The following is a 19,804-nucleotide window of genomic DNA, read 5'->3' on the forward strand; positions in this document are numbered from 1 at the left end:
CCTTACTGAGAACAGTAAAAACTTTGATAAAGTTTTTTAAAGTTTATTATTCATTCACTTTGATATATATTACACTAATTAGGTTTAGCACTTGAATAAGTCTCACTATACATAATCCTTTAGCATAGTAGGATACTTAAGGCTTTATAAGCATTTATGCTTCTATTTTGATATGAAATGACATTTCATGCAAAGTTTCCCTGTTATATAACTTTGGGGAATCATGATGACATTTGGGCTTGTGTATAATTTATTTATATATGATGGATTGAACCCAGAAAGAAATGTACTTACTTGTAGTATTTCCTCTATGTTCATGTGATTGCTGCACTGCACTTGCACTTTAAAAGCGATGTAAAAAGCCAAAGAGTTGTCATGTGATCAAGGGAGGGATCTCCCTAAACGCGCAATGACGGCATTGGCGAAATAAAATAATGCACTAAAAGACCATGTCCACGCTGTCTGTTCGAGCACAGGAAGAAGTGTAGGCGGGTTGGAGTGATATATATATATATATATAGTCATGTCATCAGTGATGTCACTGACCATGTCATGAATGATGTAATATGTGACATCATCAGCAGTGGATTGCGGGTGCGCGAGTTATGGTGAGTCCAACTAACTATAACGTGGGAATTTCAATGGTTTTGTATGAGTAAACTGTTCAGCTAACTATAATTGGTGTGAAACCTATGGTTTTTCAGTTTATTTCAAAGGTTTTTTAAAAGCTAATTCCTAACTATAACGATTGTGAAACCTATGTTTTTTTTAGTGAATTTCAAAGGTTTTTTAAAAGCTAATTCCTAACTATAACGTTTGTGAAACCTATGGTTTTATCAGTGAATTTCATAGTTTTTTTAAAAGCTAATTCATTTGTATCTTGACTTTGTAACCTATGATTATTTTTTTTTGTTAGCTGTTTTTACAACAATAAATTATATATATTTTTTTTATTAAAAAAACATTTGTTAAATGTATATATTTTTTTTTTACATTTTTTGCCGGTGCGCTCTGGGTGCGCGCACCGGTAAGCTCTCCCGAGAGCGCACGGACAGCGCTATTTCTGCGTTCGTTTAAAAAAATATGTATGAAAAGTAAATAATAACGCAAGACATTTAGTACCATACTTATAAAAGCAATATTTTTAATTTACGAAATGAAAATGAATTTACATTTCCGTAAAGCTAACAAAACGTCACTCTTGTGCGCCGCGTAAGCGCCCCCGGAAGCGCCTACGTTTGCGCCACCTAAGCGCCCCCGGAAGCGCCTACGTTCGCGCTGCGTAAGTGCCCCCGGAAGCGCTTCGGTGCACGCAGCGTAAGCGCCTCAAGTCATGTGACCTTAAAATAACTGTTTTCATTGGTTGCTAACAGTTTTTTTTACAACTAATGAAAACCCCACCCTTTTCTTTCACTTCTTCTTTCACTTTGGTGAGAGCAAGACCTCTTTTTTTCTGTGCTACGAATTTGTGGAGAGAATGGCTGCCAGACCATCCAACAGCAGTGAGGAGTTAGATGAATTCATCGATGAAGAGCCTCCTCAGCCGAAGGTGAAAGAACATTTTATCTGGAAAAAAAATTCTATACCTGAGGGGCATAAAAAAGTAAATGCACCAAAAGTTGAATGCAAAATCTGCCAAACTGTACTTTCCTGTGGAGACCCCCGAAAGAAGTACAGTTTTGGTAATTCAACTATGATTCGCCACATCGAAAGGAGACACCCCCAGAACTATGCCCGGGAGAGTGTCAGGGCTCTGGCACAAGAGGCTCCCAGTGATGGGGCCTCTACTTCAACTGGAGGACCAACAACATCAGTGAGGGGGTGATCACAAGAGCTGATTCCAAACATTCAGCCTGCTTTTAATAAAGGCATTCTGTGATCAGCTACTTTGCTATGGGGAACAAAGTGTTCTGCTCATGGTTCGAGCATTGGAGAACCATCGCTGCCGTTCCCAGCCCTAAATTTGTTTTTTTGTGTTTTTGCTCCTGTTGAGCAGTTTCCCATTCCCTGTTTTTGTTCCTGTTCTAAAAAAGGAAAAAAGAAGAAAAAAAAGTTCTTTTCAGAACTAACTCCAATTCTCATCAAAGAGCTGTGTTCTTAAAAAAATGAAAAAGAGTAAGTGAAGTGGAGTGCATTGATAAAGGAGAGGAAAATGAGTAAGAAAGCACAGAAAGGGACAAGAGGAGAAGGGAAGTGAAGTAGGGGGACTGAAAGAAGGTTAGTGTGGGGAAGGAGAGTGAGGAGAAGGAGAGTGAACATGGGGAATGTGGATATGCGAAGAAAATCTAGTAAAGGAACGGGGGTGTGGAAGGGTAAGAAAATAGCAGTGATGTTTTGGAAAGTGTGGAGATACAGACTGGATAAAGACAAGTAAGTGTGAGACCAGGTAAGTAAGGCAGTGAAGAAACAGAGAAAGTGAAAGAAAAAATAAGAGTAGAATACTGAAGGCCTCATTTTTGCACCTGCCTCCCAGCAGGTGTAACACTGACGCAGGTCCTTAAACATGGGCCTGGCCCCATGTGAAAGGATGCATTGCTGGAGTTGTGTCACTTTTGTGACACACCCCAGCAATGCATCACTTTTGCGCTTACAGATACGTCAGAAATACTGACGTATCTGTAAGTACTTGCAACATAATGCGTTAAATTAAATATGACGCATGAGTAGAAGACTGAGGCCTCATTTATGAGGCCATGCGTCACTTTTACGCCACCTGTGCATCACTTTTTGTGACGCAACTGTGCTGTAAAAAATGCACCTTGTTCAGTCATATTTACAAAGTGACGCATCTAGGTAGATGCGTCACTTTGTAAACCCCTGCGCCACATTATACCTACGTCAGGTGTAATGTATGCAAAAGGGGCGTATTGACGCAACAAAAGGGTCGTAGAGGTGACTCAGTGAAATATATGAGATTTCACTGCGTCACTTTTAGGACGCCGTTGTGTCAAAATCTTGCGCCTGTCTCACAGCAGGCGTAAGACTAATGCAGGCCCTTTCACATGGGACTTGCCATGTGAAAGGATGCATTGCTGGAGTTGTGTCACTTTTGTGACACACTCCAGCAAATCATCACTTTTGCGCTTACAGATACGTCGGAAATACTGACGTATCTGTAAGTACTTGCGACATAATGCATCATATATTAAATATGACTATAGATATATATGTGTTTTTGAAGTTAATTTTCGTAAAAACCACTGGAGTGATTTTCACCAAATATAGAAAAGGCACATCTGCGTACCAGTCCCTACAATTTTGCCAAGTTTGGCGTAATTCCGTTCAGCGGTTCGGGCTGTAGACTTGTCAGACCGTCCTAAGGAAATTAACATGGGGAAAACACGTTTTGGGACCCCCCTTTTTTCTCAGCTCCCACTTCACGAATCCCCCCGAAACTTCCAGGAAAGGAGCGGAGCGCAGCGAGACCATTTTAAGGAAAATTACAGGCAGATCCCCATTTCCTATGGTAGCCAATCCTAACTATAACTACCTCCTGGCGACCACCAGTAGGTAATATATATATGTATATATATATATATATATATATATATATATATATATATATATATATTGTGAGAGACAGCTCCGCTTTGCTGGGGGCCGCCGGTCCTGCAGGGCGAGCTCCGGCCAGGAACGGAGATCCTGGAAATATATATATACATAATCTTTGTGCTGATAGATTTTGTGGTGCTGTAATGTACTGAATAAAGATTTTGAAGTTATTGACTGAATGACAGGAATTGGCAGTCAATACATCTGATTTGCATTTGAGTTCTGGATAAATCATTAAAAACAGCAAGTTGTAGAGGAGAATTAAAACACAATATTTTGATGTCTGTATTCCATAGACCTATGACATAAAGTTTTACATTTTTAATGATTCAGTGTACTTTTAAAATGTAAAATACTTTCTAATGCCTTGCAATATATTAATTCTGTAAGAGGCATAATAATACATCAAATAGCCAACTGTATCATCTGAAAGTGAAATATTTTTCTGGACAAAGCCAAAGTACACTCTTTGTATTGTTGAAATAACTGATAAGAATATATCATGCAGAAAACTGCTATGTTAAGCCAGAACTAAAAATGTGGTTAACTTGTATAGATTCTCTAATTCACATCATAATATAAGAGTGGACCACAATGATGCTCAAGGAAATAAAACTAATGTGGATACCTCTTTCAAAAGAAAACATTGTGTTAAATAGTACCATGACGTAAACTTTGTTCCACTCGTTTTTTTCCATTGACATGACATAAACAGATTTTGTTTAAAATGATGTTATTATTAATAAATTCAGCAAAAAGCACAGAATGACTCAGAATAGGCTACACACCTGATAAATATTTTCCATTTCAGCTACTAACCTTGATGGTTAGTGACTACGAACTAAGGGTGATCAAAATACAGGACTCGTTTGGTTAAAGAGGTAGTTTGTATATATTAAAAATATGTAAACAAAATATAAGTACACATATTGCACATATAAGAATATAGGAACAGTAAAGGACTTACTCAACTGACACAACAATTGCATTTAATCTGTGTGCGATCAATCTTGTTAGAAAGTCGTATGAATCTGCAATTAAGTAAAAAGAAACCACTAGTAAAATGCACATTAATATACTGATTAACAGTGAAACTACAGTGCACAAATGTAAGAAGATGCAGCCACTGGTGATTGGGGGATAAATGCACCACACCTTTGCACAAATACTAATATATCTAAGTACAGTTCACTGTTAAGCAATTATTTGGGGCAATGCATAAGTAAATGTTTGAATAGATTTTGCCAGGGTTCGTTAGATGATACTGAAAGGGCTTGGTTTTACATATATAAAAATGTGTGAAAAAAAGTATAAAATGCATGTCTTGAAAGAAACATAAAAATACTGAAATGATATTGAAACATTAAATGTATAAGGTGAACAGATTACATGAGTGGGAAAGTATTATGCGAATGTATATGCTTTTGTTTATCTCTATTGTACTGTGCCTTTAAAAAAGAAAAAATCTAACGAAAAAGTTACATTAACAAACGCTGTCTCCAGGCAAAACGCGTCAGGACGGACATCGTGCCATTAGAGAAAAATAAAGAAATATGCTACTTACCGGAAGTTATAGTTCAAACCTAGGGGGTAATTAGGATGGCGGAGGGAGGGACCGTCCGCATGGGCAGCGGCGGTCCCTCCATGGAAATTAGGATGTGACCGACACCCTGACAGTCACATCACCTACATTTAACATTGCAGCAGATGCTGCTTCAAGCAGCACCCGCCGCAAGGTTAAAAAGTGCATGTTGACCTTTGCATGCACGAAGCGGCACACACCGCGTGGTGCCTGCCGCTTCGTGCACGCAAAGGCAGGGGGGTACCATAGGTACCCCCATGTGTACCTCCCACGCCCCCTTCACCACTGGGGGCCCGCAACGGGCCCCCAAAGAAAAGACGGTATGCCTTTCCACGGCGGAAATGGGACCGCCGCCATCCTAATATGCCTGGCGGTGTCTGATAGACACCGCCAGCCATGTTAGAGCTTTTCCGCCGCAGTCGGAAGGCAAACGTGGCGGAAAAGCTGCGGACGGAAAAAATATCCCCCAGCCATCCTAATCTGGCGGGGGGGTCTTTTTCCAGTCTGCAGCGGTTAATCCGCATCCTCCGGGCCGGCGGTGGCTTCTGCCGGCCCGTAGGATGCGGATTATCCGCGATCATAATTGGCCCCCTAGTTTCCATAGCAACAGTGTTTTTTTGGTTTGCCAATATCATTGGCGCTGTTTGATCGTCATGACATTTTCCAAGAAATAGGGTTGGACCATTCAGTTTGTGTATTGAGGGTTTCAGGGTGATTCGTCAAGCGGGGGCCAAGAAAAAATGGGGGTCCCAACGCACGTTTTCTCCATGTTATTTTCAATAGGAACTTTATTACATCCCACAGCCCGACCTGCTGATTGGAATTACACCAAATTTTGCAAAAAGGTAGGTCTTGGTTTAGAGTGCACCCTTTTTTATAAATGGTGTAAATCCATTCAGTATTTCCCGAGAAGTTCAAAATAGAAAAATATCGATATCTGAGCACCGAGGAGGGTTTGCGTACCCTCCTGGGCACAAGCTTCACTCTGATTGACTGCCAACACTCCAAACGAGGAACTGTTGGCAGCCATCTTTTGACTCAGTAACAGAGTCACAAGAAAAAGGTTGAAATAAAGATAAAAAATGAATTGGCGGCAGGTTTCAAACACCCTGACCCCCTAGGCCTGCTCAGGGGTCCAACAAGGACCCCCAGGGCCCAAATAAGCATATTTTTTTTAAAAAACGAATCGGACGAATTTGTGCTGTGGTCACAAATTCGGCTGAGAAAATCTTTAAAAAATTAAGCGCGGGCTTCCGCGCTTCGTTGTATTTAAGTTGCCAGTGGCCCAGGTCCTGGGGCATGACTAATTATGTAGCGGGCTGCGGGGCCCCCCGCAGCCCGGGGACTGCCACCTCCCGAGGGCATTGTACAAAAAGTGTAGGGCAGCCTCGTGGTTCCCCAAGCCCTAGGAACAGCTACCTTCCCGGTACTTTTTCTTTAATTAGGGTGGGGGGCCCCCCCAAGCCCCAGGGACCGCCACTTACACGGGCTCTGTTTTTAAAAAAAAATATCTGGGGGGTTGAGCGCCCCCTCATGCCCCAGGGACCACCACCTCCCCGGGGCACTAAATATTGAAGTTGGGGGGTCCGTTATGGACCCCCAATCCCCGGGGCCCACCACCTCCTTGAGGAAGGGGGGGCTGCATCCCCTCCTGGAGCCCTTGATGGCCCTGGCGACCGCCACCCCCCATGGCCGGCTCCTGCAATGTTCGAGGGTGCCCACACCCAGGACATTGCTGTTTGCTATGGCAGGGCCTGAGCACGGATCCTGCCCTGTCTTAACAAACTCCTGCTTTGCTTCATTGAAACGAGAGCAGGAAATCCTGCTCTTGCTTCAATGAAGCAAAGCAGATTGCTTTTGAGCAAGGGGAGCTGCATGTCAGCTAGTTATGCTATTTATCATAGGTTCCAGGATCTTTCTACGAACTAGAAACATTTGGAATGAATGCTATGTTTTTCCACACATAAAGTATGTTTGATATTTCAAACATGTTGTTTCAGGCAATTTCAACCATTAGATCCCTGAGCAAGTGGTGTACCACTCCAACCACTGGTTCTGTATTTAACAATTTTCTTTTGGTTCCACATTTTGGTTACTCAAGTAACACTCAAAAGGTCTTGCAGAAGGCTGACACACCTCCTATGGGTGTATTAGGCTGAAACATGTCAATCTATGAACTATATTGCACCCTATGACATGGCTAATTCCTTCCTGTTATAGCCTGATTTAAATCCTGGTATTGGTACACCCAAAAAAAACTAATTGCGTACCCCTGAAGTAGTTTTAACTCCATTTATTTTTGTTTTCTGTCCCTTACCACCCCAAATTCACCGAAGGTATTTAGTATACATTTAACAGACAAAAAAAATCCCAGAACTCCTCCCTCTCATAGAGGGGGTAGTAGCCCGCACTATGACTAGGCTTATGATGTGACGAGGTTACCCGATCATGAAGCATGCCACCTTCGGGTTGGTAAGTGAAACCGTCCTTTAAAAGGAACATCCCATTAGCATTCTTTCAATTCTCTGGTCCCAGGGTTTCCTTTTTTATTTTTTGGTCCAATATTTATACCTGGTGCCAGCCTTTGTTTGGGGAGGCTCCCTGCCCCACCACACCCCACATATGTTTCAGAAGCATTCTTCCTTTGTGAAGTCTCCAAAATAATTGGGGGTCAAAAACGTCACAGCAGGCCTGGTGTCAGGTACCTTTGTGTAAGTAGGTGGCAAAGCCCTATGAAGTGTACGTGGGGCTGGGTACAGCCCACTCCCTGTCCAAACAGACATTTGAGGTGAGCAGTTTTAGTGCGTCAGTGGCTTGTAGACTATTCCATTAAAAGCATCTGCTCTCCCCTTAAAACTCGAAACTATATGTATATATTTTTTACCTAAAAACAGTTAATGTGTTGTTATGGTTTATAATTAAAACCAAACAAAAGCACAGATTTTCACAAGTTATGGTTAGGACCACAATCTATAGGTTGCACAAAAACTATGCACACCATAACTCACGTAACAATAGCAATTCTAATGCACTAACCCTTAATGTGAGAGATGTATACATAGGTTTATAGAATAAAATCTACCTCACATTAATCTCATATTTTAGGATCTAATTATATTTTGCTTTTAGGCAATGTTAGATCTTGGTGTATATAATCCTGTGGGGTCATGGCATTGCACTTGATGTGTGAGTGATAGTGTTTATGACTGCGGTGCGAATTATGGAGTGCGATGATAACCATAACTTGAGAATTTCAATGGTGTTTGGTTTCAATTAAAAATCATAAATGTACTTCAACTGCATTTTTAGGAGAATTTCTAAAGATTGTTTCTGAATAGAACTAAGCCTGGGCGGTAAAATCCACTCCGCTCACGGATGTTTTTTCGGATTTTTGGCCACTCCGCTTCCACGTAGAACGTGGAGCTACTGAAAACTCAGCGATCCGCGGCGTAGCAGAGTTTTTCCCTTGTTCGTGCTTTCAAAATGTGTTTTTGCGTGCACGGTAGCGACTTACCAGGATCCATGCATTCGCCGACCAGTTTTCCTATCCATTTGCGTGCGCAACAAGATTTTGGTAGCCTGCCAGGCGATCCCGCGGGGCTGTACTTTTTTGTGCAAGGAGTCCTTTTTCTTTTTTTACTTTTTTTTGGAGAGGGAGGAAGTGCCCCAGAGTCTCCAACATCCTGTTCCTGTCCAGCAGGCTCCTCTCAGTGCTTTGTTCATGTCCTGTTCACTTTTAATTTTGGATTTGAAGGTGGAAGGATCACTCTTTGTGTCTGCTGCATCATATATCATTGGATTTGAGGACTTTTGGATTTGAGGACTTTTGCATTTGAGATTTTACAAGTAGGTTGGTGTTGTTTCTTTGATTGAGGAATTGCAATTGCTGCAACTACAATTTTTGTACTTTTCATCATTTTTTAAAACATTTATTGTGGGTAGCCAGTAGTCCCAGAGCTAGTCATGGATGCATGGATGCATTAAACAACATTTAAACATCATTTAGGGCATGGATGACATTGGATTGAATTGCAAAATGTGCCTTTTTTTCGGTATTTCACTTTTTTGGTGTGTGTTAAATACATGCCTTTGTTGTGTGTGTGTGTGTGTGTGTGTGCATGTGGTGTGGTTCTTGTATAACTTGCACACCTTGTTTAGCCCTGTGGATTTTTTTGTGTGCATTTTATTGCATTAAAGATGTGTTATTTAGCATGCCTCTTTTGCCTGGCCATTATAGACCTGTTTCAGTTCATTGTTTGTTGTGACTGTGAGTGGCCATTTGGCTGGTGGCCATTGTGTGGTGGTAGTTTAGAAGTGTGCTGCTTTTGCCATATAGGCTTGCATGTGTTTCCTTTGTTCCTTTTGGCTTAGGCTTCTTGTTGTGGGCCTGGCCATGTGGCCGCGGACATTTTTAAGCCAAGCAGTGTGCTTTTGCCATAGGCCTGCATTGTCTGTCTTCCCTTTCTTGTTGTTGTGGGCCTGGCCATGTGGCTGGTGGCCATCAAATCCAGGCATTGTGCTTTTGTAATAGGCCTGCATTGTCTGTCTTCCCTTTCCTGTTGCTGCAAGCTTGTGGCCTAGTCTGCCAATAGGCCTTTCAGCCAGTAGGCCCACAGCTAGTCATGGGTGCATGAAACAACTGTTTCTGTGGTGGCTGTTGAATTTAAACATCTTTTAGGGCATGGAGGGCATTGGATTTAATTGCAAAATGTGTATTTTTGGGGGTATTTCACTTTTTTGGTGTGTGTTTAATAAATGCCTTTGTTGGCTGTGGGTGTGTGGTGTGGTTGTTGTGTAACTTGCAAACCATGTTTAGCCCTGTGGATTTTCGTTTTTGCATTTGTGCATTAAAGCTGTGTTGTTTATCATGCCTCATTTGTGTGGCCAAATAGGCCTGCTTGAGTTCATTGCTTACCAGGCCTCCTGCTTGTTGTGAATGTGAGTGACGACGTGACTGGTGGCCATTTTGTGGTGGTAGTTTAGTAGTGTGCTGCTTTTTCCATATAGGCCTGCATGTCTTTCATTTGTTCCTCTTGGCTTAGGCTTCTTGTTGTTGTGGGCCTGGCCATGTGGCTGGTGGCAATTTTGTGGAGTCAGCCAGTGTGCTTTTGCCAAAAGGCCTGCAAGCTTGTGGCCTAATCTGCCAATAGGCCTTTCATCCAGTAGGCCCAGATCTACTCATGAGTGCATGAAACAACTGTCTCTGTGGTGTCTGTTGAATTTAAACATTATTTATGGCATGGATGGCATTGTATTAAATTGCAAAATGTATATTTTTGGGGGGTATTTCAATTTTTTGATGTGTTTTAAATAAATGCCTTTGTTGGATGTGTATGCCTGGTATGGTTGTTGAGTAACTTTCCAACCTTTATTAGCCCTGTGGATTTTTGTTTTTGCATTAAAGCTGTGTTGTTTAGCATGGCTCCTTTGTCTGGCCTGCTTGATTTCATTTGTTTTCCAGGCCTCCTGCTTGTTGGGACAGTGACTGACCATGTGGCCGGTGGTTATATTGTGGTGGTAGTTTAGTAGTGTGCTACTTTTGCCATATCGGTTGTTATTCCTTTGTTCCTCTTGGTTTACTGCTTCCACCCCTTTGTCAGCTGCAACTCACTGAATGACATGATGCGCAAATGAATGCCAAACAGGTTCCACTTCCATTACATTTGTATTTTTGTTTTTGTTCTTCTTCTTCCTATCCTTCCTGAGTGTACAGAGTATACCATGAAAGCCCTTGTTGTCAAAGTCTCACAAATGGCTACACTGTTATGTTAACTTCAACTGAGTTAATAAAATGTAATAACATAACACTAATAAGTGTGACCACCACACACTAAGTTATATATTATATTTGTTTGTTTGTACTAGTAGTATTTGAACCACAACAACAAATGCAACATTTCACTGATGTTCTACTTGCTTTTTTGCTTTTATGTGCACAAAAAGACTGAGGAGGAGGTGTCCTCATCCTCACCCGTTGTACTGCCAGACATAAGTCCTGCTGTGCATGATGTCACTTGACGTGTGACCACAGACATCTCTGCAACTTGTGCACGTGCTGACATTGGAAAAAGATGGCCCCAAAGAAAGGTAGTAGGTCTTCCAGTACCAAGTAATTTGCCAGTGAGAAGAAGGCACAGAAGAAGGAAGTGGCACTGCCACTTACCAAGACTGGAGTGCCGCCCAATATGTTTTTTGGGAACAGAAAATTATGCCTGCATCAGAGGTGTTCAGGGACCAAGCTGGGAGCACCACCTCCACATCAGTGGGCCCACCCCATCAAACTAGGCCCAAGCCTATGAGTGTCGCAGAGGTAGCCAGTCTATTTGGGTAAACGCCAACGAGCAGTGATGTTGAAATGTCAGTATTACAAAGTAGCACCCAATCAATGCAGCGGAAACTCAGCAGATAAGTGGGCAACAACAGCCGCAACGACAGCCCACAATAGTAGTTGTTCATCCCAATGTAGGGGCAATTCAGGAAACCGAGCTTCCTTCAGATGAAGAAGAGCAAGCCACTCTTTCAGAAGATCCATTGTCTTCCACATCCACAGCAAGGAAAGGAAGGGTTAGTCCATCAACTTCTTCTTCAATCCCTCCTTCTGATGATCTAGATACCACTTGGAACCCATGAGCTCAGCCTGAGAGTGGGGCATGCCTCACAACAAGGCTAAGGAAAAGGAAGGTTCCAGAAAGCCTTAGAGTTATGGAGGAAATGTAGAAGAGGAGGATAATAACAGGCCAGTCATCATGAAGATCACTCTGGCCCCAGTGGAGATGGAGACCATCATTATTATTACCCCATCCCAAATTGCTGTGAGGGATGTGGCACGGATACCACCAATACAGGTAACACCAACACAACTTCCAGTGTCCATATTTGCATTTGCAAAAGCTCAGCAGGGACCTACATCCAGCTCAACCAGCAACTCAGTAGGTAGTGGTACTGTAACTCCACAGAGTCAAATTCCAGGCACACCCTTCAGTTCATCCGGCATTGCAAGTGGCAGCTCCAGCGGCACAAGAAAGTTCACCTCCCAGTTTGGGACTTCTTTTCGGTCAGCAGTAAGGAGTAGGGGTGGGCGGAATTTGCGTAATCGTGTTACGCAAATCTCCGCGAAACGGTTAAAAATCTCAGCGAACACGCAAATATTCCGCAAACACATTGAATTGCTTGTTCGCGATGCTTTTTTCCTGTTCGCAATTGCTGTTTGCATGCTCGGGGGGAAATATCTAGGGAACACGCATTTTGAGAATGCGAACATCCAAAAATGTTGCGAAGTTGCGGAATGCAGAATTTTGTGCAATTTTGCGTTCTCCGCGGAACAAAAAATTACCTAAATTCCGCGAGCAGAACAGAATTTACCGCCCAGGCCTAGTAAGGAGGACAACGTTGCTACATGCTCAATTTGTCGACATAGTGTTAGTCAGGGTAAGCTTGGTACTAACTATGGTACCAGAGGCCAAACAACCCATATGAAAAAACACCACATGGTCCAGTGGGAGGTGCACCTACCTAGCGTACAAAAAAGTTAAATTGCACCCATTGCTGTTGCTGGGGATGAAGCGGTAGAAGAAGATATGATTGCGGTGGAAGGTGAACAAGAGGCAGACATTTTCTCTGGTACACAAAGTAGCCCTGTCGCTAGCAGTGAATTTGTACCGCCCTCATCCTCAGCAACATCTCAGCAGCAACGTAGTAAGAGTCAGGCTAAGACAACAAGGCTGAGAGAGTACAGCAATGAAAAAAGTGCGTTGTTGAGCCTAACTGGGTTCAAGAAGTCAACTGCATCAGCTGCACCAGAAAGGAAAAAAATCCAGCCTACCATTTTCTGCATACTTAGGTCGGAATGGCAGTACGAACGTAACCATCCAAAGGCATGTTTGTACAATGCGAAGCTGGCTAAAATGTTAGCGCTGAAACATCTCCCCTTTTCTTTTGTGGAAGGGTTGGGTTTCCTTGAATTTGTGACAGCCATTTGCCCAAAATGGAAGGTTCCCAGCCAGTCCTATTTCGTCAGAGTTGCTGTTTCAGCACTACATCACGATGTGCTGAAATTGCTTGGACAAGCTTTGCAGCAGAGTGCTGTTCAAAATATCCAGCTGACAACAGACATAGGGACCAGTTGCCAAGCCACTGTTTGTTTGTTTGTTTATTTAATATGCTTGGTTAATGAAAACCATTGCAAACACAAAAGAATAACATTTCTTACAGTTTTTGATAAAATCATTATAAAAATTCCCAACTGTTTATCAGCAACGATAATTAGAATGATTTGTAAAATTTTACAACTGATTAAAGAAAGTGCACAAATTATTAAAACATTCTGCACGTTAGTCGTATTGACTGTAAGTATTGTTTCGACTGTCTTCGACCGATTTCTTAAAATACCGAATTGGTAAATTATCGAATCTGAAATGTAGAGAGCACTCAATTGAGTGCTTTTTACATTTAAGGATTTGTTATTTACCACCAACTAATAGTTGGTGATAAATACAGAATACCTTATATAAAACAATTTTGTGCTTTTTATTCAATGCCATGTGACAGACATACATGCCCTTAGGGCATGTATGTGTGTCACGTGTGCACACAAGCACGATTCAGGGGTGCAACAGGGTGTCAAAGAAACACCCTGGCACCCTTGAATGTTTCCCCCATTTTACGGAATTGGTATTTACCGATTTTGTAATTACCATTCATTCCTATAAGCATCCAGGCCCATAGGAATGAATGGCAATTACCGAATCGGTAAATACCGAATCTTACTGATTCGGTAATACTTAAAGAATATTTAGCTACATAGCATTTACCGATTCTAGAATACCGATTCGTTACAATTCGGTATTCTAGAATCGGTAAATGTACTTTACCCACATCTGGCCCTAAATCTCTTAATTAATTTGAGCAAAAACTAAAAGGAAAGTGAGTGAAGCATTAGCGTTTCAGTCTCCGCCTTACTGTAGCAGAACGCTGCACGAGACCGTTGGCGACATCGCGGTGACTAATATGGAAAGGATTAATTGGCACATATTTTCCTATGAGAGAATAAATAATATTTAATTGAATATATGCCATACTTCAGACATAAAGAAATTATTGCATCATTATGAATTTTCACTCACTGACTAAGGGTCTTTGTTCTTTGAGCAAATTCTGTGTCCAGAAGATTGTCTCACAGATTATTTCCAATGCAGACCAAAACGTCGACGCTTAACCCTCTTCTTTTAGGAAAGCGCATACATCTATATTTCCTATTCCTGACTCCACTTTTAAGTACCATGAAAATCTGTATTTTTTCAAGGTACGTATATGTGGAGTTGAGTGTTGAAAATCTTTACCTACCTTTTGATATTTTGGGTTCGATATTTTGACCTCGGTATTTGTATTCCTTGATGTTTTAGCTTCGATATGCAGGAGGCAGTGGCGGTTTCTTCTGTTGCACCGGGAAACGTCACCCCATGACTGCTGCGATAAGTGCAGAGCAAAATAAAAGGGCAATAAAAAGATTTTGTTGTCTTTTTTCATTTTTTACCTAGGTGCACGCTGTAGCAGCCAGCCGGCTCCGAGCCCAGAGACATACAGGGCGTGTCCTCTACTGCTGATTGGCAGCAGTAGACAGGAGCAGTCACAGGCTGGATGATCCAAACTGCACATGTCACTTTAAACGGCTGTCTTTCGCCGTCCAAAGCGACATGTGCACTTTGAAGCTCGCCACCTAGCTGTCTTAGGCAGCTGGGTGGAAACCAAGCGCAGACCTAAAAGGCCTGACGGACCGTCCAGCCAGGACGCTCCATCCAATCCTGGTGCCACAGAGCAGTGCCGTGGTTGGTTAAGCAAGTCTGCTGGTCCCTTGCTGCAGGAAAGAGGAAGATTGGGTATGTAGTGAGGAGCGTGGTCAGGTAAATGTATTTTTTTATGTATGTTTTGTATGTAATGTAGTATGCTTTGTGTTCCCAGTAGCTGTTCGCCCGCCTCACCACTCTCGGCAGCTGGCAGCTGCCACTGGTAGGCGGCTTCCCATGTATTCAGCTCATTCCTAAATGGGGAAAATGTTGGGGCAGTCCTCGTGGATAAGGATCTGTTGTTCCAAATCCTGGGGACACAGATGGAAAATGCCTCCTGCCTTGTTCTTTTTTCATTTTTGCACTTTTTATCTGGCCCCGGAAAGTTCCTTGAGTGCCCTTGAGGTCAGCAGTCTTTGGCACACACTCATTGAGCCACAGGTAGTACTTGAGGCTGTCTGGTAGAGAATGCGTAACCACTATCAGCTGCACGAGAGATCATTCAAAATTTTATTAATGAGGTGCCCAGCCCTGGGGCCTCATTTATGAGAAATGACACATCGCTGCGTGAAAGCAGCGATGCGTCATTTCTCAGTGCACACTCCTTGCGACATTCCTGATGCGTCATATTTAATGTATGACGCATCATGTCGCAAGGAGTTACAGATACGTCAGTATTTCTGACGTATCTGTAAGCGCAAAAGTGACGCATTGCTGGAGTGTGTCACAAAAGTGACGCAACTCCAGCAATGCGTCCTTTTGAGGCATGCGCAAGATTTTGACGCAACAGTGTCGTAAAAGTGACGCAGTGAAATCTCATAGATTTCACTGCGTCACTTCTACGACCCTTCCTTGCGTCAATACGCCCCCCTTGCATACAATATACCTGGCGCAGGTATAATGTGGCGCAGGGGTTTACAAAGTGACGCATCTACCTAGATGCGTCACTTTGTAACTATGGCGCAACAAGGCGCATTTTTTACGCCACTGGTGCGTCACAAAAAGTGACGCACCGGCGGCGTAAAAGTGACGCACAGCCTCATAAATGAGTACTCTGGTGTGCACATCATGAAGTCCATGTGCAAGCACATGATTTGTCCACACTAATGACATGCACGGGTGTTGCCTAAGGCAAATCGTGGAGCATGTATACTCCTATCAGAACTTGTACAGCAGTCGAAATATAACATGTAATTAAATTAGTAGAGAAATTGTGTTTCACTTTAATAGTTTTGAAATGAGAAACGCAATATTACACTATTTTCCTTAGGAATTGTAAAAAAAATCTGAAATGCTATTACTTACCCGGGCTTCCCATGGAGAAACCACCTCCATGGATATAAATCACTGCTCTCCTTCTTGTATTCGATGGCTTTTTTGGAACATATAACCAAACCGGAACTTTATTAAATGTTTCCTCAGTCACAGTAACATTTTCATCTGACTTTGGTTGAGCCTTTCCAGAGGGCATGAGGATAGCCATAATGTCCACGTAATGTGATATCCCAGTCATCTCAGAAAATTCAACCTAGGGGTAAAATAATTGTAATCTTCAAGTAAATCATTATTATGCAACAGATACAATACGTGAATTGTAATAGTTAAACATATGTGCAAGACAAGTTTTCTGATGGTGTATTAGGATTTTCCCAAAAGAATAATAATGTTACTGTTTTTTAGTTCGACACATGAACTTTTAGAGTTTTATCATTATTCACGTACAAATCTGCCTACGATAAGTACACCTCAGCCTATTTGTTGGTTTATTGGTGGGTTTTATTCTAAAACAGTGGTGCTTAAACTTTTGACTTCTGTGACTCCACTGAATCATCACTGGAATCGGGGGACCCCACTGACTGATTACTGGAAGTGGGAAGTGGCCTAACCAATTTCTACCATTTGAACCTCAAAACAATATATGGAAACAAGTTATGTTATGTTATGTTATGTGGTTTTTATTTGGCGCACAGATGCTCCAGCTAAGCAGGTACGCAAGTTTTTAAGTTTGAAGCCCTAGGTTCCTAATGCCTCTGCTTGCCAGGGTTGGGGTGGGCGTTTATCTCTTCCTTTTTACGGTTCTGGGTTACTGATGAGTCTCTTTGGTGAGCTTACTGCCTCCCTCCACTGTTTTTTGTAAGCTAATCCCCCTTTCTGAGTCACTCCCTGGGACTTCTTGGGCACTCTTGTCCTTACCCACTCATCAGCTGTCTCAGCAAGTTCTCTGAGACAAGAAAGAAATGAATCCACCAGATGCTGCTATAGCTTGCCAAAGGTATGGTTTGCTAATATGTGCATCCTGTCACGTGAGAGCCCAGAAGCCCGCAGCTGAATCCGAGAGCTGGGATCCTCGCCACCACTACTTTTTCCAGCTTATGCTCACTATATTTCTCACAAAAGGCAACCAGATGGAAGAAAAAGTGCACCAAAACCAAAATCAAAAGGCAAAGGGCATAAGTATTTTAAAGACGAGAACCAACCCTCATTCACCCATTGGGTGACATGCTTCATCATTGGGTCCCCTCTTGCACACAGTGCCCGCAAGGTGCACAGTGTGGGCTACAACTCTCCCTAGGGAAAGGAGCGTGTGGTGTTTTCTACTCCAATATGACGTGTGAGTGAGGGGCAGAGTACTAAATAATAAGTGTGTATTAAAACCACCTAATATGGGGGAAAAAACCTTTATTCAATATCCCCAATGGATGGACTTAAAAACAGTGTAACTATAGGGATAAAAACATTCCCTATCTGACTAGGTCAACATGTTTCTGCTAAATGATGTAAATTCCTAGCATTCTTCAGGACCAATGTCTTGTCACTCTGCAATAATCATGAATGAAATCTAAAAAACCATACTTAATTGTTGGTATGGATGATTACAAGGCCAGCTTCAATATAGCCCACCCTCATTAGCAGGACAAATCTCTGCTTTTTACCTTCAAAATAGGTCCTCTTATCTTAACACTGGGAATCTTATTTACAACGTATTGCTCACTACCCTTCTACAGTCACAGGTTTAACAGAATGTGTAATTCTTAATATAAGATTCATTAATAATGTGATCCAACTTGGTCAAACATGTCAGATATGTGTAATCTGATCCTCCGTATTATCAATGATCATGGAGCCATGATGAATTCCATCGTAATAGTCCAAACTTTCATCAACACGCCATGTACGATTTCCAGCAGCGTTGCTGGAAATCGTATATGGCGTACGATCCATGTCCTGAAGTACGCTAGGAATTTACATCATTTAGCAGAAACATGTTGACCTAGTCAGATAGGGAAAAATTTAACCCTATACTTACACTGTTTTTAAGTCCATCCATTGGGGACATTGAATGCATTTTTTTCCCCATATTAGGTGGTTTTAATACACACTTTTTATTTAGCACTCTGCCCCTCACTCACACATCACATTGGAGTAGAAAACACCTCACGCTCCTCTCCCTAGGGAGAGTTTTAGCCCACACTGTGCACCTTGCGGGCACTGTGTGCAAGAGGGGACCCAATGATGAAGCACGTCACCCTCGTCTTTAAAATACAAATGCTCTTTGCCTTTTGATTTTGGTTTTGGTGCACTTTTTCTTCCATTTGATTACCTTTTGTGAGAAATATATGTTGGAGTGGTACCATGGATGGATAAAATTCTCCATTTTTTAAACCCTGTTGTGATTTAATAGCTTATGCTCACTACCAACCACCGCCAGACTCCTCGCTTCATTTGCAGAGGGGTAGGAGTAGAAAAGCTTTATTCGAGTTATATACTCATAAAAGCACAACATGCATATAAAAACATAACACTTAATAAAAACATTTCGTAGGTGCACGGGTAGGTGTCTGGCAGGTGGATGGCGGGTGGCAGGCCAGCTGCTTGGCAGCCTGGTGGTTGGGCATAGAACACAAGCCTTGTGCTGCACAGTGGCTAGCAACCCACACCTACAGCCTACGATGCCATCTATTCAAAACACATTTAAACCCCCTGAAGGGATCCAGCACCCTGATTACCGCGCTCCTCACCTCCAAGAAAATGCAGCACAATGGCAAAGCTCAACTTGTACTAAGACAGTTAGGGGTGTTTGGGAGCGAGCACGGCTGCCGCTAAGTGGGGTGCCCCAGAGTCCCACAGAGGCGGCCTGGCCAGTGTCCAGTGCAGCTTGTGGGCTTCTGCAGTGAGCCCTGCTTGTGCCCTGGACAGAGGCCATTTTTGCCCCTCTAGCTTCCCCAGCAGTCTGCCCTCTCCTCCAGATGATTCCTCCAGCCATCCTTTTAGCCGACCTACTACCCAACATTCTTCAGGCACAGAATCACCTAAACCTGGAGCAGCAGCAGCAGGATCAGCACCACTGTGGGACTGTGGGGGTGGCGTCCACTTGGACCCCTCCTTGAATTGAATTCTCCTCGAAGGACACCGCGCATCTAAGGAGACAGGCGGTTGCAAACAGCAGCATTCAGCGGAGGCTCAGAGCTTGGGGAGCAGAGTGAACGGGGAAGGAAAGGTGATCAAGTTTCAGTCTGTCTCTGGGGGATAGCTGTCTCTGAGAACCCCCACACTAAACAACTCTACTTCCTGCCCCTCCCCCGGTCCCCGGCTCTGGTCCACAGGCCAACAAGACCCTGTACACCTACAACTCTATTGAGGATCCATCATCTCGGTTGATGGTCTTGGCAAGGCCACCACAGGGAAGTCCCCAACCGTTTTGGTTCTCCTCAATGCGTACTGGACCACCAAACTCCAAACATCCGCCCTATGTTTACTCAACTTGCAAGCTATCCAACCAGCCAGGAACGCCTTCAACAAAAGTTGGTATAGCAACCACAGCCCAAGGACCACAGGAGGAAATAAGGTGACCACAGGTATGAGGTCAGGAAGGAAAATAGACTAACCT

General features: G+C 42.8%; 1 protein-coding gene across 1 annotated transcript in view; it reads right to left on the reverse strand.

The window, feature by feature from the left end:
• LOC147683764 (arylacetamide deacetylase-like) overlaps window positions 1-19,804 on the reverse strand; it is a 136,381-nt gene that overhangs the window by 79,372 nt on the left and 37,205 nt on the right. The window contains exons 2-3 of the mRNA XM_086944133.1: window positions 16,222-16,444; window positions 4,520-4,583 (exon numbers count right to left, since the gene is read on the reverse strand). Of these exons, the coding sequence (XP_086800259.1) occupies window positions 4,520-4,583; window positions 16,222-16,444 (287 nt within the window). The remainder of the gene's footprint in view (window positions 1-4,519; window positions 4,584-16,221; window positions 16,445-19,804) is intronic.

Source organism: Lissotriton vulgaris, chromosome 11 (assembly GCF_964263255.1).
Source record: "Lissotriton vulgaris chromosome 11, aLisVul1.2, whole genome shotgun sequence".
Lineage (NCBI taxonomy): Eukaryota > Metazoa > Chordata > Amphibia > Caudata > Salamandridae > Lissotriton > Lissotriton vulgaris.